Source organism: Pelobates fuscus, chromosome 3 (genome assembly GCF_036172605.1).
Source record: "Pelobates fuscus isolate aPelFus1 chromosome 3, aPelFus1.pri, whole genome shotgun sequence".
NCBI classification, from domain to species: Eukaryota; Metazoa; Chordata; class Amphibia; order Anura; family Pelobatidae; genus Pelobates; species Pelobates fuscus.
The window spans coordinates 353,444,778-353,471,893 of NC_086319.1; the positions used below are offsets into that span (position 1 = coordinate 353,444,778).

Genomic DNA, 27,116 nt, shown 5'->3' on the forward strand with positions numbered 1-27,116 from the left:
TAGCCAGTGAATTACCAGCAGGTGTACCAAGGTACCATGTAGTTAGATAGAAAATATAACCAGTAAACATATACTTGCATAAGACACAGACCTAGTGCAATAATGTTAACAAAAACTATAAAGGTAACTGGGGAAAATTCCAAACTCACAATTGTGGAGTGGTTGAAGTACCACCACTCCAGACTATCAGGCTCCAGGAGGGTCAAAGCCTTGTGAACGTGGGATCCAGATTGTGGTTAGCTGTATAAACTAACTCTCAGCCAAAGCGTAGAAGTAAAAAGTATGTGTAGCTTTACTACAGTTTTAGTAAATATCCCCATACAATTTATACTTTAATTTTCAATTCACTATTCAATCTCCATTTAGCGAGTAAACACTTGATATTCACTGTTGATTATAGGGGATTATTTTACAGGTTAGGTGTGAAAAATAAGAAAAGATATATTCCCTGACCGGGAATCGAACCCGGGCCGCGGCGGTGAGAGCGCCGAATCCTAACCACTAGACCACCAGGGAACCATAAGCAATACTATCTTTAAACCCTTCAACATCCTTGGTCGTATCACATATAAGCATGGGGAAAATTGTCGCGCATGCGCACTCTGGTTGACAATGCGCATATCCACACGCCCTCCTCATTGATTAAAAAAAAAAAAAAAGTCCCCGCCCTTAACGTGACATCAACCAATCCGTTTACTTCTCTTTCCACTAGCTGCCCAGAGCGTCGCCGAGTGACGTTGCCAGTTGAATATGTCGCGCGCTGCGTTGTATTGCTGCCGCTGCGAGTTAGGCAGACTTCAGCCAATAGAAAGCGCCGATCTAAAACGTTCCCATTGAGAGGCGGTACCCGTCCTGACGCAGGAGGCAAGATGGCGGATGAGGAGAAGCTCCCACCAGGGTGGGAAAAACGAATGAGTCGCAGCTCAGGTAACAGGGCACGGTGGTCCTGATGAGACACTGAGCTGTTATTTGGCCGAGTGTAGCTGGATGGTGATCAAGAGAGCTGTGTCTGTGTGGCTTATAACCTCATGGCAGCATGAGAGGATGTTAATTCGATTCATATCCAGCCATTAACCCATTCAGGCCCACAAATATCTATATATATATCTGTATACAGTATATTGTTAAAGCTAAAAGGATCTTCAGTGAATAAACATAAACCCATTACTGGATAGTTCAATGTAAGATATCACTAGGTACAGTATTATTTATGTTAGATTTCATTGTCTTCACAAGGTCTTTTTTATTTTATTTTTTATAGTACAGTATAGGTTAGTTTAACCCAGAGAAAATGTGTTACGTGTAATAAAATAGTTCTTAATGTATTAAGTATACATGTATGTGTTTTATATGATGATAAATCTTGTATTTAACTTGGTTTACATTCCACATTCAATGATTGATTATCTTAAAGGACCACTATAGTGCCAAGAAAACACACTCGTTTTCCTGGTACTATAGGGTCTTTGGGTCCTCCCCACCCTCAGGGTCCCCCTCCTGCTGGGCTTTAGGGGGTGGAAGGGGTTCAACTTACCTCTTTTTCCAGCGCCGGGTGGGGAACTCTCCTCCTCGGCTGAATGCGCATACGCAGCAAGAGCCGCGCTCGCATTGAGCCAGTCTGATAGGAAAGCATTCACAATGCTTTCCTATGGACGCTGGCGTCTTCTCACTGGGATTTTCACTGTGAGAAGCATGCAAACGCCTCTAGCGGCTGTCAATGAGACAGCCACTAGAGAGTGAATTAACCCTAATATAAACATAGCAGTTTCTCTGAAACTACTATGTTTATAGAAAAAAGGGTTAAACGTAGCTGGACCAGGCACCCAGACCACTTAATTAAGCTGAAGTGGTCTGGGTGCCTATAGTGATCCTTTAAAGGGATACTATAGGCATCAAAACAAATTAACTTGAAGGGATTCTCCAGTGCCAGGAAAACAAACCCGTTTTTCTGGCAATAGAGGATCCTGGAGTGCCCTCCTGCCTCCCATCCCATGTCGCTGAAGGGGTTAAAACTCCTTCAGACACCTACTTGAATCCAGCCCTGAAATCCTTCAGCGCTGGGTCAGGCCTGCCGGCAGGGGAGACCTAATGTGCATGTGCAGCAATGGCCGCGCGCACGCATTACACCTCCCCATTGGAAAGCATTATTCAGTGCTTTCCTATGGGGATTCTGGAGACTCTGGAGATCCTCATGAATAACGTGAGGACGTCCAGCGTCATCTAGAAGGCCAAAAGTCGTCTAAGAAGTTGTAAGTTCCTATAGTGATTCTCTCATAGACAGCCACTAGAGGAGGACTTGACCCTGTAAGGTAAATATTGTAGTTTATAAAAAAAAAACTAGCAGGGTTAAGGGTGATGGGAGTTGGCACCCAGACCACTTCAATGAGCTGAAGTGGTCTGGGTGCCTACAGTGTCCCTTTAAAGCAACACTAGTGTCAAGAATAAAAAACTACTTGGGTGTCCTCTCCCTTACCCCTGGTGAAAGGTTATTTCCCTCACCTTTTTGCTGGGCAAGTTCATCGTGGTTGGCTCTGTTCCCTTATCTGAATTCCTCAAACTTGATGATGTCAACTAGGGATCGACCGATTATCAGTCTGGCCCATATTATCGCCCGATATTCTGTATTTTCAGCAATATCTGTATCGCACAATAAAGATACCAATAATGCAGACCAGGGCCGCCATCAGGGTCCTGGGGGGCCAGCACACTTTTACTTACCTTCCCAGCCGCTCCCCTGTCTAACTCTTGCAAGTCCTGCGGCCATCAGAGCGTTGCCACGAGTTACCATGGCAACGCTCCGCGCGTCACGCAGGCCACGTGAGTTGGGCAGGGGAGCTACTGGTAAGGGAAGTAAAAGTATGCTGGGCCCTGATGGCGGCCCTGGTCTGCATTATTGGTATCCATCCCCCCCCCCCCCCCCCCCTTGGCCAGGTAAGACGCAGGTAGGGAGGACTAAAACTAAATGTAAAAATAATTAAATATTCTCTTCCACCCCCCCTGCCTACACAAACACACACACACACGCTGCATTCATTATATACACACACTACACAAACACACACTCTGCATTCATTAAAGGACCACTATAGTGCCCTGAGGGTGCCCCCACCCCTTAGGGAACCCCTCCTGCCGGGCTCTGGGGTGAGGAAGGGGTTAAACTTACCTCTTTTTCCAGCGCTTGGCGGGGAGCTCTCCGCCTCCTCTTCGGCTGAATGCGCATGCACGCGCATTCAGCCAGTCCTAGGAAAGCATTCACAATGCTTTCCTATGGACGCTGGCGTCTTCTCACTGTGAAAGTCACAGTGAGAAGCGCGGAAGCCCTCTAGCGGCTGTCAATGAGACAGCCACTAGAGGCTGGATTAACCCATTTATAAACATAGCAGTTTCTCTGAAACTGCTATGTTTATAGAAAAAAGGGTTAATGCTAGCTGGATCTGGCGCTCAGACCACTTCATTAAGCTGAAGTGGTCTGGGTGCCTATAATGGTCCTTTAAATACACACTACACAAACACACTCTTCATTCATTTTATACACACACACACACACGCTCGCTCTTCATTGTATACACAAACACACACACACATTCTTGAAAGCATAAAAATATCTGACTGGCATGTATATTTTGTGTATTTACCTTTAAAAAAAAAATACATAAATAATAAACATGTTCAGTTAACAGTAGATTTGTGTAGAAATTGCTTTTTTTTTTTTTTTTTTTTAAATGGTAAATGTACAGAATATTGGTAAGTTATTGACTCATAGGAAGCCAACCCCCTCAGGGGCTGAATTGACCAACTAATACCAGGCTGATTTTTCGAGCCCTGCTTTAGAGAAATATTTAGGCATACAAGGCAGGTCCTGCCACAAGACTCAGGACTATGTTGGAATAATTCCATTACAAACTTAAAATAAGTAGATTGCATGTGCTGTATTTGCTCTGATGGAGGGACAGAGGCAATTGTACAGTACTATGAAATTTGTTGGCTCTTTATAATAACTATGATGGTCATGATTATGATAAGCTCATTGAAGTGGTCTGGATGCAGTGTCCCTGTCCCTCTTAGTCCTGAAATGTAATACATTGCAGTTTTTGAGAAACTGCAATGTGTACATTGCAGTGCTAAGACAGCCTCTAGTGGCTGTCTACCAGAAATGGCCACTCCTCAGATGTCCCTAGGGGGCAATCTAAACACTGCCTTTTCCTTGAAAAGGCAGTGTTTGCATGAAAATATCTGAAGGGAATGATTATACTCACCTGAGCTACATTAAGCTATAGTGTCCCTTTAACCCCTTAAGGACACACGACATGTCTGACATGTCATGATTCCTTTTTATTCCAGAAGTTTGGTCCTTAAGGGGTTAAATATTTCAGAACGATTTTCCATGTGAAAATACTTAGTGATGTATAGTGACGTATCCGCTTTAAATGGATTCTATAGTGTTGGGAATACAAATCTGTATTCCTAACAATATAGTGCCCTCTGGTGTCCCCCTTCCTCATATCCCCACTCCTCATAGCAGATAAAGGGTTAAAAAAAAAGCCTTTAGTTTCTTACCCAATTCTAGCGCTAATGTCCCTCGGCGCTGGGTTGCGCTCAGTCTCCTGATGGGAGAGACCTGTAACAGAGCTCATCTACTCTAGATTCTCCGCTCAAAGTGTGTGTGTGTGTGTGTGTGTGTGTGTGTGTGTGTGTGTGTGTGTGTATATATATATATATATATATATATATATATATATATATATATATATATATATATATATATATATATATATATATATATATATCTCTATCAAGCCAAAAAAGACCAGCACTCTCAGGATTTGCAAATAAATAGAAAAATATTACTTTACTCCGTAGTCAACGTTTCAGCACCTCTTGTGTGCTTTCATCAGGACAGCATACAAAACATAAATGAAAATACATTGCTTAAATAAGAACATCAATTAGATTGGGACTCACCATTCAGGTCTGACGCCAGCTAATTAGTGATGGATTTCAGCCTCTAGGCGCAAAAACGCCGGGAAACATCTCCTTCCGGCTATTGCTTGCACTGTCACGTGATCCAAGTGACCACGTGACGTAACCGATCACTATGGAGATCGAGACGCTATTTGCGTCTAATGATCCGCCCTCCAGTTACTTCCTGGTAGATCGTGTGTCCCATCACTATGGGAACGTGCTGCGCATGCGCACTAGGTCTGCTATTCCGAAATCCGGATACATTCTCGTAATGAATACGAGTAGCTATCTGTCAAAGTGTTAGGCTTCAAACATAGACAAAGCTAGAGAAATATATACAGAGAGGTGCAAATGGACTTCTAGCTACCCCAATAGTACCAAGAGTTGGACCTATTCTCCCGTGACAAAAAAATTATTTAAAGATATAGTGGACTCAAAGACACTTCATACAGGTCTTCCATAAAGCAGTTCTCAAATTATTTAAAGGTATAGTGGACTCAAAGACACTTCATACATGTCTTCCATACAACAGTGCTCAATGCTTTTACTATGTAGTAAGCCATCCCAATAGGGATGGACCGAGCTATTAAAGGGCAATATTACCCACCATATTGAGGATTATTGCCAAAGTGTCATAATCAGCAAGATAAAGTCATGCCTGCTTTTTAAACATGTGTAACACCATATGTGGTAAACATCTTGATGGATGTAATCTCTATATGTACTAATATCAGTTACAAATATGCAACTTTACTAATATGTGTGTGAGTGCTAATTTACACATAAAGTGCACAGTGCTGCAATGTAGATAAGAATGCAAACGTGAACTAAAAACCAATTCAAACGTGAACAAAAAAATGCCCAAAAAAATACATACACTGCAGTGAGCAGCTGAAAAAGTTAACCTTCCATCCTTCCTAAGAAGTTAAATAAGGGTAGTCCCAGACTCCCAAGCGAGAGGGCTGACCCCTCCCATGCGAATACCTATACTGAGACCAAAGTAAAGAAAGTTATAATATGGCGACCAGATACCCACATGGGGCTTCCCAATCCAAGAGATAGTGAGCATAATATTAAACATTAAATCATAATTAATGTGAATTAAGAATAGAGGAAAATTTAAACTCATCACAAGGAGGGGTTGGCACCCTTACACAGCTGGATACCAAGACCCATTCCATAGATTACCGTGACATGGTTTCTAAAGCCCCTACTTTTGTAAATTTTATCACAAGAAGGCTATAAACAACAATTTTTCATTTAGTCCATGTGGGGCTAATGTTCCCAACTTTTTGATCCACCATGTTTCTCTTTGTAATAAACGTTCCTGTCTGTTACCGCCCCTTCTTGAGACGGGGACATGATCTATGGCCACACACTTCAATGTTGTGAGAGGATGCCCTTTTTCCAAAAAGTGACGTGCGACTGGTTTGTCAGACTTATTGTCCCTATAGGCCAGTCTGATGCTGGACCTATGTCCCCTGATCCTTTCACAGAGGGCCGTCTCAGTTTTCCCAACGTAGTTGAGTCCGCATGGGCATGAGAGTTTATAAATTACAAAGTCCGTCCGGCAGGTAATTCTGTGTTGTATTTTAAAAGTCTGTCCCGTATGTGGGTGATTGAAGGTTTTACAGGGGATCAAGTGACCGCAGGTTACACATCCCAAGCATCTTATGCATCCATTGTTGCTCGTGTTCCTATTTGTCGGCAGATAACTCTTAATGGGATCAGTCTGAACTAGAAGGTCCCTCAAGCTTTTGTTGTTTTTATATGAAAACATTGGTTTGTTCCGTATGCTTTCTGGAAGACTTTTATCATTCTCCATGATGTGCCAATTCTTGTTAATCTCTCGGCAGATGTTGGTTGTGGATGAGTTGTATGTCATTGGAAAAGGGGTTCGGGTTTTTTTGTCCCGGGACATTGTCTCACCCTCGGTCATGTATTCCCTGGCCTTCCTGAGTGCTGAATCCAATACAACTCGTGTGTAGCCTCTCTGTGCAAATTTGTTATACATTTGTTGCATTTGTTCCTCACAACGGCTCCTCTTTGAGTTGTTTCTTATAACCCTCAGAAACTGAGAATAAGGCAGTGAGTCCTTCACGTGTTTAGGTTGGGCACTTTCATAGTGGAGCAGGGTATTGCGGTCGGTGGGTTTAGTGTATAACTGGAATTCTATTTTCCCTTGTTCCAATGATATCTCCAAGTCCAAGAATTGTATCTTTTGGTCATGGATATGTGATGTTACTTGGATGGGAGTATCCGACTCATTGATCTCGTTCACTAGTCCTTGTGCTTCTTCTATGGTGCCTCTCCATAGTATCAGTATATCATCTATGTACCGAACGTACTTTAGTATGAGTTGTGAGTATCTTTCAAAGATATGTTCCTACTCAAACTGGTACATATATGAATTGGCATACATGGGGGCCATTGCCGCCCCCATGGATGTCCCTGCTTTTTGTAGATACCACTTGGTTTCGAACCTAAAGTAATTGTTTTTGAGGGCCAAGGCTAACAACTCAAGTGTGTACTCAATTGGGGGTCCTTGATAGTTTTCTGTTTCCGAGAGTAGTTCCCGCATTGCTTCTATGCCCCCTTCGTGTGGAATTACTGTGTATAAGCTTGAAACATCTAAGGTGATAAAAATAATAGATGTTCCAATATCTTCCAATTTCCTGAGCTCCTCTATTAAGTGAGCCGTGTCTTTCAAGCAGGTTGGAATTGCATTCACCGGTGATTTAAATATGAAATCCAAAAATTTCGCGATCGGCTCTAGGATTCCATCCACCGCCGAAACAATCGGTCGTCCGGGTGGATTTAAGGCATCCTTGTGGATTTTTGGGAGTGTGTATAGGATGGGGGTGCGTGGATTACTTTTATTTAGAAATTGGAACATTTGTACATCAATGAACCCGGCCGTGAGCCCAAATGTGAGAGTTTCTTGTATTTTTTGTGCTATACTTGCAGTTGGGTCCTCCTTAAGGACTTGGTAGGTATTCCCGTCTTCCAACTGTCTAAATATTTCTGATGCAAAATACAACACAGAATTACCTGCCGGACGGACTTTGTAATTTATAAACTCTCATGCCCATGCGGACTCAACTACGTTGGGAAAACTGAGACGGCCCTCTGTGAAAGGATCAGGGGACATAGGTCCAGCATCAGACTGGCCTATAGGGACAATAAGTCTGACAAACCAGTCGCACGTCACTTTTTGGAAAAAGGGCATCCTCTCACAACATTGAAGTGTGTGGCCATAGATCATGTCCCCGTCTCAAGAAGGGGCGGTAACAGACAGGAACGTTTATTACAAAGAGAAACATGATGGATCAAAAAGTTGGGAACATTAGCCCCACATGGACTAAATGAAAAATTGTTGTTTATAGCCTTCTTGTGATAAAATTTACAAAAGTAGGGGCTTTAGAAACCATGTCACGGTAATCTATGGAATGGGTCTTGGTATCCAGCTGTGTAAGGGTGCCAACCCCTCCTTGTGATGAGTTTAAATTTTCCTCTATTCTTAATTCACATTAATTATGATTTAATGTTTAATATTATGCTCACTCTATCTCTTGGATTGGGAAGCCCCATGTGGGTATCTGGTCGCCATATTATAACTTTCTTTACTTTGGTCTCAGTATAGGTATTCGCATGGGAGGGGTCAGCCCTCTCGCTTGGGAGTCTGGGACTACCCTTATTTAAGGATGGAAGGTTAACTTTTTCAGCTGCTCACTGCAGTGTATGTATTTTTTTGGGCATTTTTTTTGTTCACGTTTGATTTGGTTTTTAGTTCACGTTTGCATTCTTATCTACATTGCAGCACTGTGCACTTTATGTGTAAATTAGCACTCACACACATATTAGTAAAGTTGCATATTTGTAACTGATATTAGTACATATAGAGATTACATCCATCAAGATGTTTACCACATATGGTGTTACACATGTTTAAAAAGCAGGCATGACTTTATCTTGCTGATTATGACACTTTGGCAATAATCCTCAATATGGTGGGTAATATTGCCCTTTAATAGCTCGGTCCATCCCTATTGGGATGGCTTACTACATAGTAAAAGCATTGAGCACTGTTGTATGGAAGACATGTATGAAGTGTCTTTGAGTCCACTATATCTTTAAATAATTTTTTTGTCACGGGAGAATAGGTCCAACTCTTGGTACTATTGGGGTAGCTAGAAGTCCATTTGCACCTCTCTGTATATATTTCTCTAGCTTTGTCTATGTTTGAAGCCTAACACTTTGACAGATAGCTACTCGTATTCATTACGAGAATGTATCCGGATTTCGGAATAGCAGACCTAGTGCGCATGCGCAGCACGTTCCCATAGTGATGGGACACACGATCTACCAGGAAGTAACTGGAGGGCGGATCATTAGACGCAAATAGCGTCTCGATCTCCATAGTGATCGGTTACGTCACGTGGTCACTTGGATCACGTGACAGTGCAAGCAATAGCTGGAAGGAGATGTTTCCCGGCGTTTTTGCGCCTAGAGGCTGAAATCCATCACTAATTAGCTGGCGTCAGACCTGAATGGTGAGTCCCAATCTAATTGATGTTCTTATTTAAGCAATGTATTTTCATTTATGTTTTGTATGCTGTCCTGATGAAAGCACACAAGAGGTGCTGAAACGTTGACTACGGAGTAAAGTAATATTTTTCTATTTATTTGCAAATCCTGAGAGTGCTGGTCTTTTTTGGCTTGATATCTATTGTGCAACCAAGCACCAGGTTAAAATCTTTCTTGGTAGGAGTGCAAGACTTTTTTTTTGTATTTTGTATATGTGTGTGTGTGTGTATATGTATATGTATGTATATATATATATATATATATATATATATATATATATATATATATATATATATATATATATATATATATATATATATATATATATATATATATATATATAGAAAAAGAGGCTTGCACTCACGGTCTTTGTTTCTTTAAAACGATTTCCTTTTTATTTCATTCCTTTTAAAATATGATCGACGTTTCAGCCAACATCCGTGGCTTTCATCAGGATCTTTACAGCTCAAATACACATTACAAATGACATGCTTATATAGCTAGTCAAACTAAACATTTAATCAATAAAACACTCACCACCTGTAAGGCTGTCTCTCCTTCTCGGCGTCCATCCGCCACTACTGCGCATGCGCCAGTATGCCGCTACCCGGAAGTAACGTACTGACGTATCCGTTGCTATGGTTACCCGGTATGCATAACCGGCTCCATAGCAACCTAACGAGACAACTACTCTCTCTGTATGCCGATCGTTCAGCCTTACAGATCTAACTTGCATATTTATACACAACATTAAACATTAAAATTCAATACTCCTGTTAACATTAACATGAACACCCCCTGACTATGTTAAAATTTGTAGCAATAGATTGGATTCCATGTTCCAGAAGAGGAGGAGATAGAGGCAATGCACTATTGACAAGAGAGACATTTTGGATACAAGAATTGGACACAGTTGCACCCAGAGATCTGAATGAAATGATATCATATCATCCATTTATATGAGCAACTTTAAATGAATGGACTGGCCTCGTTGAGTTATGAATAATTTTTATCAGAAATACTGTTATTAGAATTAGAGGAAGATAACACTTGGAATCAAATGTGTTTTAGTATCAGGATATGATATTGGAGGTAGAGAATGATGATCAGGAAGCATAAATGGGCCTATGGTAAAACATAGCAGAGAGTAATAATAGCTGTATTAAAGCAAGATATGAAGGAATTATGAGATGCACCATTCCATACATTCGGATATGTATTTATCACTACCTAGCACTTTAATTAATAAGAAATGGATTCACTTTAAACACTAGTGGTAAGTTCATTATGATTAGGTAGTACGTTAAATTAAATATCACTATATATAAAGATATAGACTACTCATTAGAAAGCAATTTATGTACATAATAGTAAATGTATCACTTTAAAAGAAATAATAGGTTTATTATTGTAGTGGAGAGGTAGTTTAATCCACAGGGTCTCCGCTGGTAGACAGGAAAAACAGGTAGTAATCCAAGTAGGCAGGTACAGCATGCAACAATTCAGGTAGCGTTATGCAATCCTTCCCTCCCAAGAACTAGACGACACATAGGCTGGAATTCAACTCACGCTTTATTCACAGGCTTCCAGTATTCATGGGATTCCCCATGCAAGGGGTTTCCCTACAGACATTCCAGGGGTTGTACAGTAGGGGACTACATGGGGAACTGAATAACCTGGGCATTTCTCCCATCAGGCACTGCTGCACGAGAGAGATACTCCCACTAGAATATACAGTTAAGTGGATTATCCCTCCATGCAGCAAAACTGGCAATTCACATTAAAATCCATAACTTTTACATTATTTGGTATATTTAAACGAATGGACGCTCGGCAGATAGCTGGGGTCTGAGCGCACCTTTCGTGGGAGTACCGGTCAGATCCCAGCTGAAATAACCGAATGCCGTACCAAATACACTTTACATTTAAGTTCCCTTCAAACTACCGAATGAACTTAGGGAACCACATTACCGAAAGACCGGGCTCCTGAACGGTTTGGAAGTCCAGCGGTATTCGTGCCGCTGAGTAGCCGATTTCCTATGAGACCGGCTGAATGCGCGTGCAGCTCTTGCCGCGCAGCGCATTCAGGCGAAAGGGAGGAGAGGAGGAGGAGAGCTCCCGGCGCTGGAATAAAGGTAAGTTTTAACCCTTTCCTCATCCCAGAGCCCGGCGGGTGTGGGCACCCTCAGGGCACTATAGTGCCAGGTAAACGAGTTTTCCTGGCACTATAGTGGTCCTTTAATGTTGTGTATAAATATGCAAGTTAGATCTGTAAGGCTGAACAATCGGCATATAGAGAGAGTAGTTGTCTCGCTAGGTTGCTATGGAGCCGGTTATGCATACCGGGTGACCATAGCAACGGATATGTCAGTCCGCTACTTCCGGGTAGCTGCATACTGGCGCATCCGCAGTAGTGGCGGATGGACGCCGAGGAGGAGAGACAGCCTTACAGGTGGTGAGTGTTTTATTAATGAAATGTTTAGTTTGACTAGCTATATAAGCATGTCATTTGTAATGTGTATTTGAGCTGTAAAGATCCTGATGAAAGCCACGGATGTTGGCTGAAACGTCGATCATATTTTAAAAGGCATGAAATAAAAAGGAAATAGTTTTAAAGAAACAAAGACCGTGAGTGCAAGCCTTTGTTTCAATATTTGTATATCATGGCATTGGCTGAAGTGCACCAGGCAATATTGCATTGAAGTATGTGTGCAAGGAGATAAAGGGACATTCCTGACGAAAGTTCTGCACAAGAACTGAAACGTTGATACTTTGTGGCAGTTGCTGAATAAAAGCCAAGTTAATTTTTCACCATATATTTTTTGAAGTCCTTGGAGTGCTATTTTCTACTATTTTGATATATATATATATATATATATATATATTACACACACACACCCCCAGACCCCCATCATCTCTTTTGAAAGCTCAGTAAGCCCACCCTGGCAACTCTGTGTCTGGGAGAGGATTGCAATAGAGACAGTTTTAGTCCGGTTTCATCAATGAGATGAAGTGGTCTTGGTTATTGTTTCATTACTCTCTCCCCCACAACCACCTATTTTTAAAATTGTAGGACATAACCCAACAATTTAAAGGGCACTGTAACTGCTTTATTTCATTGAAATAACCCAAGTGTCTGGAGTCCCTCGGGGTCATACATCCATTTAAATTATTTAATGCTATGAATGCTGTAACAAACTGGCCAAAATAATATATTCACTCTCACTCTCTCCTGCCATCGAACTGCCATCCCAGCAAACCTGTTGTTTCAGCCCATCTCAGCCTGTTAAACCAATCGGAACGTTTTACACGACCAGCGGGAGATACGGACAATCTCTCTGGAACTCACACTTTAGCCACTTTTCAGCCTTGTTTTAACACCTTCCTCAAAGAGCTAGAAAGGCGCTCTTTGGAGGTTGTTACCCCCATCCTCCTGAACAATCACTCCCTGTGAAATGGAGGGTGCCCCCCTTTTCCAGCCTAATAGAACCTCTAGTAAAAGACTGTGATTTAGCCCTAACCGCCTGGAACTATTTTCGGGAAGAACTTTAAAGGATCACTATTGGGTCAGGAACACAAACATGTATTCCTGACCCTATAGTATTAAAACCACCATCTAGCCCCCCTTGGCTTCTCCTGCCTCCATAAATATAGTACAAATCTTAGTGTATTCAAGCCTGAAGCTGCTGGCTCTGCCCTGTCTGCCTCAGGAAAACAAGCTGTCTGCTGACATCATCAGAAGTGGTAGCCTGATCCAATCACAGTGCTTCCCCATAAGGTTGGCTGAGACTGACAAGGAAGCAGATCAGGGACAGAGCCAGCATGATTCAAACACAGCCCTGGCCAAAAGCATCACCTCATAGAGATTAATTGAATCAATGAATCTCTATGAGGAAAGTTCATTGTCTGCATGCAGACGGAGGAGACCCAGGAAGGATCTCTAACAGCCATCTATAGAGTGGCCAGTGAAGTTATCAGTAGGCTGTAATGTAAACACTGTATTTTCTCTGAAAAGGTAGTGTTTACAGCAAAAAGCCTGAAGGTAAGGATTCTACTCGCCAGAACAAATTCAATAAACAGTAGTTGTTCTGGTGACTATAGTGTCCCTTTAACAGCAGTCGGTCTAAAAGTTAAAGGACCACTATAGTGCCAGGAAAACAAACTCGTTTTCCTGGCACTATAGTGCCCTGAGGGTGCCCCCACCCTCGGGGTCCCACTCCCGCCGGGCTGAAGGAGGAGGAATGGGGTTAAACTCTTACCTTTCTCCAGCGCCGGGCTCCCTCGGCGCTGGGGACTCTCCTCCGCCTTCGGTAGTCATCGGCTGAATGCGCATGCGCGGCAAGAGCCACCCACGCATTCAGCCAGTCTCATAGGAAAGCATTCTCAATGCTTTTCTATGGACGGTGGCGTCTACTCACTGTGAAAATCACAGTGACAAGCGCTGAAGTGCCTCTAGTGGCTGTCAATGAGACTGCCACTAGAGGCTGGATTAACCCATTTGTAAACTTAGCAGTTTCTCTGAAACTGCTATGTTTACAGCAGGCAGGGTTAATCCTAGATGAATCTGGCACCCAGACCACTTCATCAGTAATGGCAATGTCTTACTTTGCCACACAAATGTTACAGTACTTATACACCAGAACCATTTAATTAAGATGAAGTGGGTTTAATGTTTAAAATCTCTTTAACTTGTAACTCTCATGGTATACATAAGTTATGCTCTTTTTGTCGAATATAAAATGTGCTAGTGGAATTGCTTACAAATGTGTAAATTGGTAGAAAAAATATTTAAAGGGACACTATATAGTCACCCAGACCACTTTAGCTCAAAGATGTGGTCTGGGTGCCAGGTCCCTCAAGTTTTAACCCATCAGATGCAAACATAGCAGTTAACATTTGGGGTTAATCCAGCCTATAGGGGCTGTCTTCCTGACAGCCACTAGAGGCGCATCTGCGACGCTGGATGCGGATTTTGCATCCATTGAGCAGAGCGTCCATAAGAAAGCATTGAGAAATGCTTTCCTATAGACTCTTTGAATATGCGCGTGGCACTTGCCACGCATATGCATTCCGCTCCACTAGGGAGTTGATGTCGGACGTGTAGGAGAGGTCACCAGTGCCAAGGGAGCCCGGCGCTGGATAAAGGTAAGCTGCTGAAGGGGTTGGGGACCCTGAGGGTGGGGGCACCCGCAGATCACTATAGTGTCAGGAAAACCACTTTGTTTTCCTGACTCTATAGTGATCATTTAACCCCTTAATGAGCGAGGTAATTGTACGCAGCAAAACAAAACCTAGAATTTTAGCTATAGGTCTGTTCAAACATAATTTGCTCCCACACTTATTACATATCATTTGTTATGGAGAAAAATGGGGCTTTTTAAATTTCACATCAGATATTTATATATTGAATATAATTTGTTAAATTTGAATAAAATTAGGAATTAGTTCTTCATGGCATTTTAACTATGAATGTCATCATACTGTTAGATTCTACTATAATAAAACACACATTTGTATGCAGTGATGTCCCGCGAGTATAAAGTTGCCGTCCATGTACAGGTTTCGTGGTGTTTTGTAAAGTTACAGGGTTAAATATAGAGCTTGCAAATTAAATCTCTTGACTTTCTGCTTTAGTTGTCAGGCTGTTCCCTCACTATATAATTGGTAAATAGCATTGTGTAAAAATAATACATAGTATACACATATAATTGAATATATATATATATATTGTATATTCATTCTGTGTGTATTTTGATATTAATGTATTGATGTATAAACGTGAAAAATATGTGTGTGTGTGTGTGTGTATAATATATAATTACTATTGTGCAGTAATTAATTTTCATTATTATTATTATTATTTTCATGTTTGGGGATCTGCCTGAGGCAGGTATCCGGGCTCCCAGGAGAGCACAATTGTTACGACATGCTATTAAAGGACCACTCTAGTGCCAGGAAAGCATACTCGTTTTCCTGGCACTAGAGTGCCCTGAGGGTGCCCCCACCCTCAGGGACCCCCTCCCGCCTGGCTCTGGAAAGGGGAAAAGGGGTAAAACTTACCTTTTTCCAGCGCTGGGCGGGGAGCTCTCCTCCTCCTCTCCGCCTCCGTTCCTCCCCGTCGGCTGAATGCGCACGCGCGGCAAGAGCTGCGCGCGCATTCAGCCGGTCACATAGGAAAGCATTCATAATGCTTTCCTATGGACGCTTGCGTGCTCTCACTGTGATTTTCACAGTGAGAATCACGCAAGCGCCTCTAGCGGCTGTCAGTGAGACAGCCACTAGAGGAAATAGGGGAAGGCTTAACTAATTGATAAACATAGCAGTTTCTCTGAAACTGCTATGTTTATAAAACAATTAGTTAACCCTAGCTGGACCTGGCACCCAGACCACTTCATTAAGCTGAAGTGGTCTGGGTGCCTAGAGTGGTCCTTTAACGGCACTAAAGCCCTCCTTTTGCAGGACAGCATAGCACAACCTAACCACCCTATTTTATTTTCACCTGCAAATCACTTTTGACATAGACCTCTGGTTTGTAGCAGGAAGTCTTTCTGCTCCAACTATAGCCATTATTGTACATGCTTTGTGGTTACTATTGGTACTTCCCAGCTGTCGCTGGTTAGGGATTATACTTGCACTCTATTTAGGCTCTGGTATTATGGAGGATGTTTACTTGCTTGGGGAAATCACATGAGCAAGCAGGTGAAACATTGGTGTACCGGAGATAAGTGTTATAGTAGAGTATTACCTATTAAAGGACCACTATAGTGCCAGGAAAACAAACTCGTTTTCCTGACACTATAGTGCCCTGAGGGTGGTCCCACTCCTGCCGGGCTGAATGGAGAGGAAGGGGGTTAAACACTCACCTTTCTCCAGCGCTGGGGAATCTCCTCCTCCTCCTTTGGCCGTCATCTGCTGAATGCGCTTGCACGGCAAGAGCCGCGTGCGCATTCAGCCAGTCCATAGGAAAGCATTCTTAATGCTTTCCTATGGACGCTGGCATCTTCTCACTGTGAAAATCACAGTGAGAAGCGCAGAAGTGCCTCTAGCAGCTGTCAATGAGACAGCCACTAGAGGCTGGATTAACCCAAATGTAAACATAGCAGTTTTTCTGAAACTGCTATGTTTACAGCAGGCAGGGTTAATCCTAGATGGACCTGGCACCCAGACCACTTCATTAAGCTGAAGTGGTCTGGGTGCCTATAGTGGTCCTTTAAGAAGACATTGCAGCGCTGGACTGAAGGTGAGTTTATAGCTATATATTTTTAATTAATAAATGGTATATTCAGTATATAAGGTAGATTCATGTCAAAGTGAATACTGTTTAGCTCATTGCTTCTCACACAAGTCCCGCTAGTGTTTTAGGGTCCAGATCTCTTGCAGAATAAAAAAAGTAGAAATTCCCTCAATTTAGAAATTCTTTGAGTCTTGAGGTCTTGTTTGAGAAACATTGTTATAGCTATTGTAGTTTATTGTTGTTCTATCTTGTTGCATTGACTTTCTATCACCTGTAACCACAACTATAAAGGGTAAGCTTGCAAGTAGTGTTCTTTTTACAGTTTAAATTTGTAATGTCCTCGAGGTGGGTTTATCAAAATTGTGGAAAAGTTGGTTAAAGGACTTTAAATCATGAAACTATTAATTTTTCCTTAGGGCGTGTTTATTATTTCAACCACATGACTAATGCTAGCCAATGGGAACGGCCTAGCTGTGGTGGGAAAAATGGACAAGGAGAGACATCAAAAGTTCGGTGTTCTCATCTGCTTGTGAAGCATAGTCAATCGAGGCGCCCCTCATCCTGGAGACAGGAGAAAATAACACGCAGCAAGGATGAGGCACTAGAACTCATTAATGGTGGGTAAAAGAACATACAACTTAGTGGTTGAATATTCCCTTATGCATGTACTCTTCATTTACAGTTGTATGCAACGCTGGAATCTGTGCTCCTCTTTAGCAACTTTTCCTCTACATTAAATTTGTTTTGTTTTTATTGTGCTAGGGAATTTACAAATATTTTCCCTTAATTACATGCAAGGTGAATAATTGAACAGTCTGTATCTTATTTTCAATGTGTCGTGGAGATTCTGCCTAAAGGGACACTCCAGGCACCCAGACCACTTCTGCCCATTGGAGTGGTCTGGGTGCAAAGCTCACTACCCTTAACCCTGCAAGTGTAGTTATTGCAGTTTTCATAAACTGCAATAATTGCCTTGCAGGGTTAAGTCCTCCTCTAGTGGCTGTCTATGAGTCTATGAGACAGCCACTAGAGGGACTTCCGTGTTCTTAGAACACTAAAGTGTGTTATACGACGCTGGACATCTTCACACTATGTGAGGACCTCCAGCGTCGCTGAATTCCCCATAGGAAAGCATCGAATAATGGGGCTGGTGCTGTGGGTGGAGGGGGGCCTGGGGCTGAGGGAGGAAAGGAGCCACTCAGCAGGAGAGGAGGGGGCAGGAAGTGATGTAACTTCCCTTCCCCTGGGCCCCGCCTCCTCCCCTCACATCGGAGCTCCGCACAGGAAAAGGATAGAGGAGACCTGGTACACAGCAAAATTGCTGCCAGGTCTCTTCAGGGGCTTGATGTGCAATTTTTCTTCCCTGACTGGGGAGATCTCTGATCTCCCCAGCCAGAGAGAGTGCATAGCTGTTCAGTCAGCCGGGCCCCTGACTGCCTCGGTCCATGACCAATCTGACTGAGTGGTCAGTCCGCCCCTGCACTCATAGGACTTCAAAATCAACAAGATAACGTAATTTGTATTTTACAGCTGTGCAACAACATGCATTCACAATTTCAGTCCCATTACCAAACTTTTCTTAATATATAGTTGTACAGAAACATTGGGTTTTTATATGCAAATACATATTTCCTTAAAATAAATTTGCTCTTTTGTTTACTTTAGCCCTGCGAGCGTGAGGATGTCCAGTGTCAGTTAGGCAACTTTTTTTTATACTGCAATAAGCCTACGTGTCTGAAAACTTTAACCTTATTTATTTGGCCCATGTTAACATTTACGTTTGACGTGCTAGATGTAGAGGGTGGAGACACCCAATGGCACTGCTTCAGGAAGCACCTCAAGTAGCCATCTGAGGAGTGACCAGTGGAGGTATTCGTAGGCTATAATGTAAACATTGCTTTACTCTAAAAAGACCGTATTTACTGCAAAAAGCCTGAAGGTAATTATACTCACCGGAGCAAATACGATTAGCTGTAGTTGTTCTGGTAAGTATAGTGTCCTTTTAACTCATATCTGGAAGATAATTGAGCAGTGAAGACTGTAGGTGCATAATCTACACATATGTAGATAAAAATCTTTCCCACAATACACACGGTCAGGCACATACATACCCACTATCAGATATACAATCTAACATACACATTCATTTATTTATTTTCCCTATGTTTGGGAGAGATGGAGTGGATCTTCCTGGGGTCCATTGGAGCTGCTTTGATCTTTATGAAGTGCCTGCATAGCTCCCTTGCTCGCCCTCTAATAATGCCTGGGCCAGATTGATGCAGTCACAGCAAATGTAGGTCTGGACTTCCTTGCCACCCACCAAAACAAACAATGTACATTTGATCAGAGTAGGCACCTGCCATACTTGTAGCCAGCGACCTATTCTGTCTTGGCACAGCCAGTGCCTTTGGTAAATTTGAAGCCATAAAAAAAAAAAAAAAAAAACTACCTGCCCAGACATTAGCTGATATAATTGCAAATCCTTGGCCTCAGTAGACTGTCTATTGAATTAAATCTGTGATCATTTAACTAAAATACTGTTGTTCCAAAGCCAAACAATAACAAGTCCACTTTAAAAGGCTAAGGCATGCAGTGCTCAGCATGATTAAAAACACTCCCACCTCATTACACCTTCAACTGATGTTAAAGAACTACCTCTGGCTTCCTGACAAAAAGCAGAGGACAACAGTGTCTGGTGTCAAAGGGCCTCCTTCGAGGTAAAACCAGTGGAAAACAGTTTAACCCATGGTAAGATGGCACCTGAACATTCCTTTTGAAAAAAGGATACTACGCTCAAAGTCTTACAATTTATGAAGTTTGTTTTTATTCTTATCAGTGCCGCTGAAATAGCTTAGAAAAAAAAGTACCTTGAGGCGTACATTTAGCTATTTCAACATGTCTTTTCTTGTAGGTTACATTCAAAAGATCAAATCTGGGGATGAAGATTTTGAAGCATTAGCCTCTCAGTTCAGTGATTGCAGTTCTGCAAAGGCTGGAGGTGATCTGGGCAGCTTTGGAAAAGGTATATTTACAAGCTGTCTCCTCTTTAGTTAGAAAGTCAATGAAACAAGTTGTGATTTCCTTAGAGCATTTACCTCCTGAATTTAACAAAATCACTTGTTTACTAATGAACATTGTTAGTGAGGAACTGTAAGTCCAAATGTCTATACTGTTTTTATTTTTCATTAATAAAGCATGTGAATGGAAAACTAGAAAAGTGGTCAGAGATGTGGCAACTGACATTTAATGTGGATAAGTGCAAGATATTGCATCTTGGACGTAAAAACTCAAGGGAAGAGTATAGAATATTTGATACCATACTAACCTCAACGTCTGAGGAAAGGGATTTAGGAGTAATTATTTCAGATGACTTAAAGTTAGACAATATAATAGAGCAGCAGGAAATGCTAGCAGAATGCTTAGTTGTATAGGGAGAGGTATTAGCAGTAGAAAGAGGGAATGCTCATGCCATTGTACAGAACACTGGTGAGACCTCACTTGGAGTATTGTACGCAGTACTGGAGACCATATCTTCAGAAGGATATTGATCCTTTGGAGAGAGTTCAGAGAAGGGCTACAAAATTGCTTTTGTAGATTACAGAATAAAACTTACAAGAAAATGTTAAAGGATCTTAACATGTATAGCTTGGAGGAAAGACGAGACAGGATATGGGGGATAGGTATATGATAGAAACATTTAAATACATAAAGGGAATCAACACAGTAAAGGAGGACACTATATTTAAAAGAAGAAAAACTACCACAACCAGAGGACATAGTCTTAAATTAGAGGGACAAAGGTTTAAAATAATATCAGGAAGTATTACTTTACTGAGGGTAGTGGATGCATGGAATAGCCTTCCAGCTGAAGTTGTAGAGGTTAACACAGTGAGGTTTTAAACTTGTGTGGATAGATATAAGGCAATCCTATCTGTAAGATAAGGCCTAATGAAAGTATTTAGAAAATTGGGCAGACTAGATGGGCTGAATGGTTCTTATCTGCCGTCCTATTCTATATTTCTATGAAAGGTATGTTCCTCTAGATAGGTATGCAAGCTATCTTTATGCTGGTAAAATTGGTAGCACATAAGTCGATTTATAAATGTATGTATTAAGTTTTTGCTAACTCATGCAGTACGCATCCACTGTGGATGCTTCCAAATACCTGTGTATCTATCAGCCAGCAAACAAAGCCACCGTAACACTAAATTCTGGAACCAGTAACCAGTACATATTTACCTTGGCATACCATGGTTGTGTTTTTTTTTTTGTTTGTTTGTTTGTTTTTTATAAAGGTGAAGCAAATTATATACAGTGTCCAGCAGACTAGCAAGTTTCAGTGGGGGAAAGTAATTTGCATTTGCAACCAACCCGTGTTTCTGATGTTTTAGTGTGAGGAGAAATTACACCCAGCATTTTTTTTACTTTTGTCTATAAAAGAAAATTTGGTTTATTTTTACAATTTGTTTTTGCTAAAGAGCAGCTATTTCCTCTTTTATTAATAATATTATATAGAAATACACTCTAGGCACCATAACCTTTAGATTATTGCAGTGGTTATTGTGCTCTGAGGCAGTGAATGCGTTCATTTTTGTTCAGTTGCTTTCTAGTGGTCTCTGGCAAATGCCTGAAAATGCCATGACAAAATTTAAAGGGACAGCTTAATGTTGTAGTTCTGGTGTGTATAGAGTTTGTGTCTCTACAGGCGTTTTCATGTAAACGCAGCCTTTAACACCTTAAGGACCACATTTCTCGAATAAAAGGGAATCATGACATGTCACACATGTCATGTGTCCTTAAGGGGTTAACGACCCAATAAAAAAATAACAATAACATAGTGTTCTAATTTAGAAAATTATTTCACTGCATGTACCGTATTTATCGGCGTATAACACGCACCTCATTTTTAGAAAGAAATTCCAGGAAATTTCCCCCCCTCCCATAGTATTCCCCCCCCTCATCCCATAGTATTCCCCCCCCTCATCCCATGGTATTCCCCCCCCTCATCCCATAGTATTCCCCCCCCTCATCCCATGGTATTCCCCCCCCTCATCCCATAGTATTCCCCCCTCATCCCATAGTATTCTCCCCCCCTTTCCATAGTATTCTCCCCCCCTTTCTATAGTATTCTCCCCCCTCCCATAGTATTCCCCCCTCCCATAGTATTCTCCCCCCTCCACTCCCATAGTATTCTCCCCCCTCCACTCCCATAGTATTCTCCCCCCTCCACTCCCATAGTATTCTCCCCCCTCCACTCCCATAGTATTCTCCCCCCTCCCATAGTAATCTCCCCCTTCCCTCCTATAGTATTCTCCCCCCTCCCCTCCCATAGTATTCTCCCCCCCTCCCCTCCCATAGTATTCTCGCCCCCTCCCCTCCCATAGTATTCTCGCCCCCTCCCCTCCCATAGTATTCTCGCCCCCTCCCCTCCCATAGTATTCTCCCCCCCTCCCCTCCCATAGTATTCTCCCCCCCTTCCCTCCCATAGTATTCTCCCCCCCTTTCCATAGTATTCTCCCCCCTCCCATAGTATTCTCCCCCCTCCCATAGTATTCCCCCCCTCCCATAGTATTCCCCCCTCCCATAGTATTCTCCCCCCTCCCATAGTATTCCCCCCTCCCATAGTATTCCCCCCTCCCATAGTATTCTCCCCCCTCCACTCCCATAGTATTCTCCCCCCTCCACTCCCATAGTATTCTCCCCCCTCCACTCCCATAGTATTCTCCCCCTCCACTCCCATAGTATTCTCCCCCCTCCCCTCCCATAGTATTCTCCCCCCTCCCCTCCCATAGTATTCTCCCCCCTCCCCTCCCATAGTATTCTCCCCCCTCCCCTCCCATAGTATTCTCCCCCCTCCCCTCCCATAGTATTCTCCCCCCCTCCCCTCCCATAGTATTCTCCCCCCCTCCCCTCCCATAGTATTCTCCCCCCCTCCCCTCCCATAGTATTCTCCCCCCTCCCCTCCCATAGTATTCTCCCCCCCTCCCCTCCCATAGTATTCTCCCCCCTCCCCTCCCATAGTATTCTCCCCCCCATAGTATTCTCCCCCCTCCCCTCCCATAGTATTCCCCCCCTCCCCTCCCATAGTATCCCCCCCCCTCCCCTCCCATAGCATTCTCCCCCCCTCCCCTCCCCTCCCATAGCATTCTCCCCCCCCTCCCCTCCCATAGCATTCTCCCCCCCCTCCCCTCCCATAGCATTCTCCCCCCTCCCCTCCCATAGTATTCCCCCCCCTCCCCTCCCATAGTATTCCCCCCCTCCCCTCCCATAGTATTCCCTCCCATAGTATTCCCCCCTAGTATTTCCTCCCCCTCCCCTCCCATAGTATTTCCCCCCCTCCCCTCCCATAGTGTACTTTCCCCCCTCCCATAGTGTACTTCCCCCCCCTCCCCTCCCATAGTGTACTTTCCTCCCCCTCCCCTCCCATAGTGTACTTTCCTCCCCCTCCCCTCCCATAGTGTACTCCCCCCTCCCCTCCCATAGTGTACTTCCCCCCCTCCCCTCCCATAGTGTACTTCCCCCCCTCCCCTCCCATAGTGTACTTTCCTCCCCCCTCCCCCTCCCCCTCCCCTCCCATAGTGTACTTTCCTCCCCCTCCCCCTCCCCCTCCCCTCCCCTAGTGTACTTTCCTCCCCCTCCCCCTCCCCTCCCATAGTGTACTTTCCTCCCCCTCCCCTCCCCTCCCATAGTGTACTTTCCTCCCCCTCCCCTCCCCTCCCATAGTGTACTTTCCTCCCCCTCCCCTCCCATAGTGTACTTTCCTCCCCCTCCCCTCCCATAGTGTACTTTCCTCCCCCTCCCCTCCCATAGTGTACTTTCCTCCCCCTCCCCTCCCATAGTGTACTTTCCTCCCCCTCCCCTCCCATAGTGTACTTTCCTCCCCCTCCCCTCCCATAGTGTACTTTCCTCCCCCTCCCCTCCCATAGTGTACTTTCCTCCCCCTCCCCTCCCATAGTGTACTTTCCTCCCCCTCCCCTCCCCTCCCATAATTACTTACCTGTCCTGAAGCGTGGGCCGGCTTCACAGCGCGCACCGCGGTACAGGAACTTTAATTTCAGGTTCCGGTTTCCGGCAGGACTGAAAGGAAGTGTGCACACTATTGTGCACACTTCCTTTCAGTCCCGCCGGAAACCGGAACCTGAAATTAAAGTTCCTGTACCGCGGTGCGCGCTGTGAAGCCGGCCCACGCTTCAGGACAGGTAAGTAATTATGGGATATCGGCGTATAACACGCACCCACGATTTTTCCCCTATTTTCAGGGGGAAAAAGTGCGTGTTATACGCCGATAAATACGGTAATTGTTTAGGCCAGGAGTAGGCAACCTTGTGCACTGCATCTCCCATAATGCTCTTACAGCCATAATACTGGCAAAGCATCAAGGGAATTGTAGTCCACAACATCTGTGCCAAACGATACCTACCCCTGGTCTAGCAAATGGATGATAGTCAGACTTTCAGGGTTATACACTAAAGTGAATTTCAAATTTTAAAGCCAAACTAGTCAAACTGGGAAAATCTCCAATACAACTGTGTTTCCAGTCTAGCTACTTTGGATTTAAATTTGAAAAACTTTTTTTTTTTTCTTTTTTTTTTAATTCTCAATGATTTCCAGATTAACTAAAGTCAAAAGCCCTGCTAATAAACTAAATACTAATATTATACCTGTGGGCCATGTTTTATATTCTATTTTAATTCTAGAATGTTTTTTCTTTTATTTGCAATTTGAATAGTCTAGCAATTTAAAAGCCTGTCTTTTTTTTTTTTTTTTGTTTGTTTGTTTCTTTGACACTCTTTTCCTCCACTTCCTTTTCAACTAATTATTTTTTCTCTTCTACAGGTGACATGCAAAAACCCTTTGAGGATGCATCTTTTGCCCTGCGTCCTGGAGAAATGAGTGGCCCCGTATTCACAGATTCTGGCATCCACATTATACTTCGTACAGAGTGAATTATTTTTCCTAGTGTTTTCCCCAACACCTCTTTTAAAGGAGGTGGCAAAGGGAATGGAGTAGAGTTTAGGAAGGAGGAGAGCTGGGTTGGGGTAGATTAAGCAGTAAAATACACTTGGTAATGATTTTGGTCCACATTACGGAGTTTTGCAGTGTTATGTACAATGAGTTAAATCATTCATTGACATACCACACATAATCAACACAAACCACTTCTGACTGCAGCAGGGATGTGAGTGAAATGGACAAGTTTGTTTTAATTATTAGGATTTTGTCAAACTCCCTCATTGTCTGAAAGTTGACTAGAGTTCACTTCCGCCTACACCACCAGTTTACTATTGTTAATCTTTTTAGTTTACCTGGTATAGCACGAGATGCCATATTCCAGGTCCTCTGGCATGGCTTTTAAATACATGATAATAAGCACCAGTGATAGTGATTGAACTCGTTATAAGCAGTCATTGCAATAAAAAATGGTGTTCCCAAGAGGAACTGCATCTTTTATTTTGCATGCTAAGGAAAACTGTAATTAAAGCAGATGGACAATGCAGGGCTCTGAGTTCACTGCCTTTCACAGATTCTTTGTGAAACTAAATAAAATATTGCTGTTTTGTATACATATACAATTAATTTACCAATACATGGGGATTTCTATGAGGTCTGAACTGACTCTGGCCTCTCAAACTAATTATGTTAGTCTTATATCCTAGAAAAGTTTTTTTTTTTTTATATTGTGGTTGTTTTTTATAAAATTATCATTTTGAAATCTTAATCCTTCCTGTTTTTGGGCAAGTGGCAGGCTTGAAAGAGTATTTTCTAGATTAATACAATGTTTCATTTTATTTTTAATGGAACTTCACTCTCCATAAATAAATTAACCTCTGAGGCTAGCTAAACACGTGTATGTAATTTGGCCCTGTTTCACGGAGCTGTCCTGTTGGTTTTTTTTTTTTGTGATTATGAAACACAGATCTAACTATTTTAATGACCAAGGATCCATTAATTGGCTCCCTTCCTTTGCATTTTGTCAAGTGAGATATTCCAGATCTACTCTTCCACAGACTAAGGTGAACATATACACAGGTAAAACAGAAGCAATTCATACACTGCTCTTTGACGGAAAAAAGGTAGCCATTTACTAAGTACTGCATTGTGCTCACATCAACATTTTCGGTCAACATAGCAAATTTGCAAAACAATGTTGGCACAAAACCGAGTTGCCATAAGCAATTTTATACTCTTAAATTAGAAGAACTCTAATAACTGACCGGAAATGGTATCTATTTTCCTCTCCTTCTAGGTATTATTCATCTCACATTTTTCTTTGTGCTATTGGAAAGTTTTTAATTATTTTTTATGACCTCCTGGTGACATGAACCTGTAGCTTGTTTTCAAAGCTTTCAGTTAGAAAAATAGTCTGATACAGTTTTCATGTCACATTGTGCTAATTAAGGCAGCAGAAAAAAAAAGTTTCTTCCATTTCAATCAATCAATTTACAATCATATGCTTAATTTGTAGAGTAAAACACGTGCGTTTTGTTTTCCAGAATCATTATGTATTAAAGCAGGGGTGTGGGAATAAAGTTACATGTTCCCCAGTTGACGTCACACAACAGAGCTCAGAGATGAGTCTTGTGTGCTGATGAACAGACCACAGTTGCGTATTACTCCTCATTCAATTTTTAAGTTGTGGTTTTACCCTGTGCTTCTTTTTGTCTTCTTAACCTTTTATTGATTCATCATTCACCATAGTAAAGTGGTGAGCAAAAAGGTTATCCTGTGTATACATATTAAATAATGTAATATATACATACACATGTGGAATATTGAAATATCACATAATATTAAGTGACTTACCTTTTTATAGAAAATCGTTAGATGTTCCTGCGTGGTAAAAATTTAAAAAAAAAAAGGAGGGGGGGTGGGGACAAATTGACCGAATTTTATTTATTTATATATATATTTTTTGTAAATGCACATTTTTATTTATTTATTTTAAATATGGTTGTTGGGAACAGTATTTTATTCTAGCCGCTTTAATGTGTAAAATCTGTGACTAAAAATGGAATGCATGAATATCAGAACATAACAAGGCAACCTTAAATATGGGGATGTGGCATGCGTTCGATGACAGCACATTGTAAGGGTCCCTTTCTACCGAGTACTTTAGATCGGAAATATTTTAAAATTAAGGAGTCACCCAGTTATATTTAGATATCAGTGGTTTTCTAATTTATGAATCCCTTTGCTGGCTTTTGTCTCAGTAAAGCAATCTCTAATGCAAATAGCTAGTGTAACAATGTGCCTGTCTATTAAGCATTATTTCATTTTTCCTTTCTTCTAATATTGCTTCACAGTGGCAGGAATATCCAGTCAAGTGGCCATG

At 42.3% G+C, this 27,116-nt stretch overlaps 1 protein-coding gene and 1 non-coding gene across 2 annotated transcripts; one reads left to right on the top strand and one right to left on the bottom strand.

Moving 5' to 3' along the window:
* Positions 1-444: 444 nt before the first annotated feature.
* Positions 445-516, bottom strand: TRNAE-CUC (transfer RNA glutamic acid (anticodon CUC)). Its single transcript has one exon. It is a non-coding gene; the product is annotated as a tRNA-Glu (tRNA).
* Positions 517-818: 302 nt separating this feature from the next.
* Positions 819-26,219, top strand: PIN1 (peptidylprolyl cis/trans isomerase, NIMA-interacting 1). The gene is made up of 4 exons (XM_063445733.1): positions 819-927; positions 17,200-17,400; positions 19,695-19,805; positions 24,620-26,219. The coding sequence occupies exons 1-4, from the start codon at positions 870-872 to the stop codon at positions 24,727-24,729; spliced, it is 480 nt and encodes a 159-aa protein (XP_063301803.1). The 5' UTR covers positions 819-869; the 3' UTR covers positions 24,730-26,219.
* The last annotated feature ends 897 nt before the right edge of the window (positions 26,220-27,116 follow it).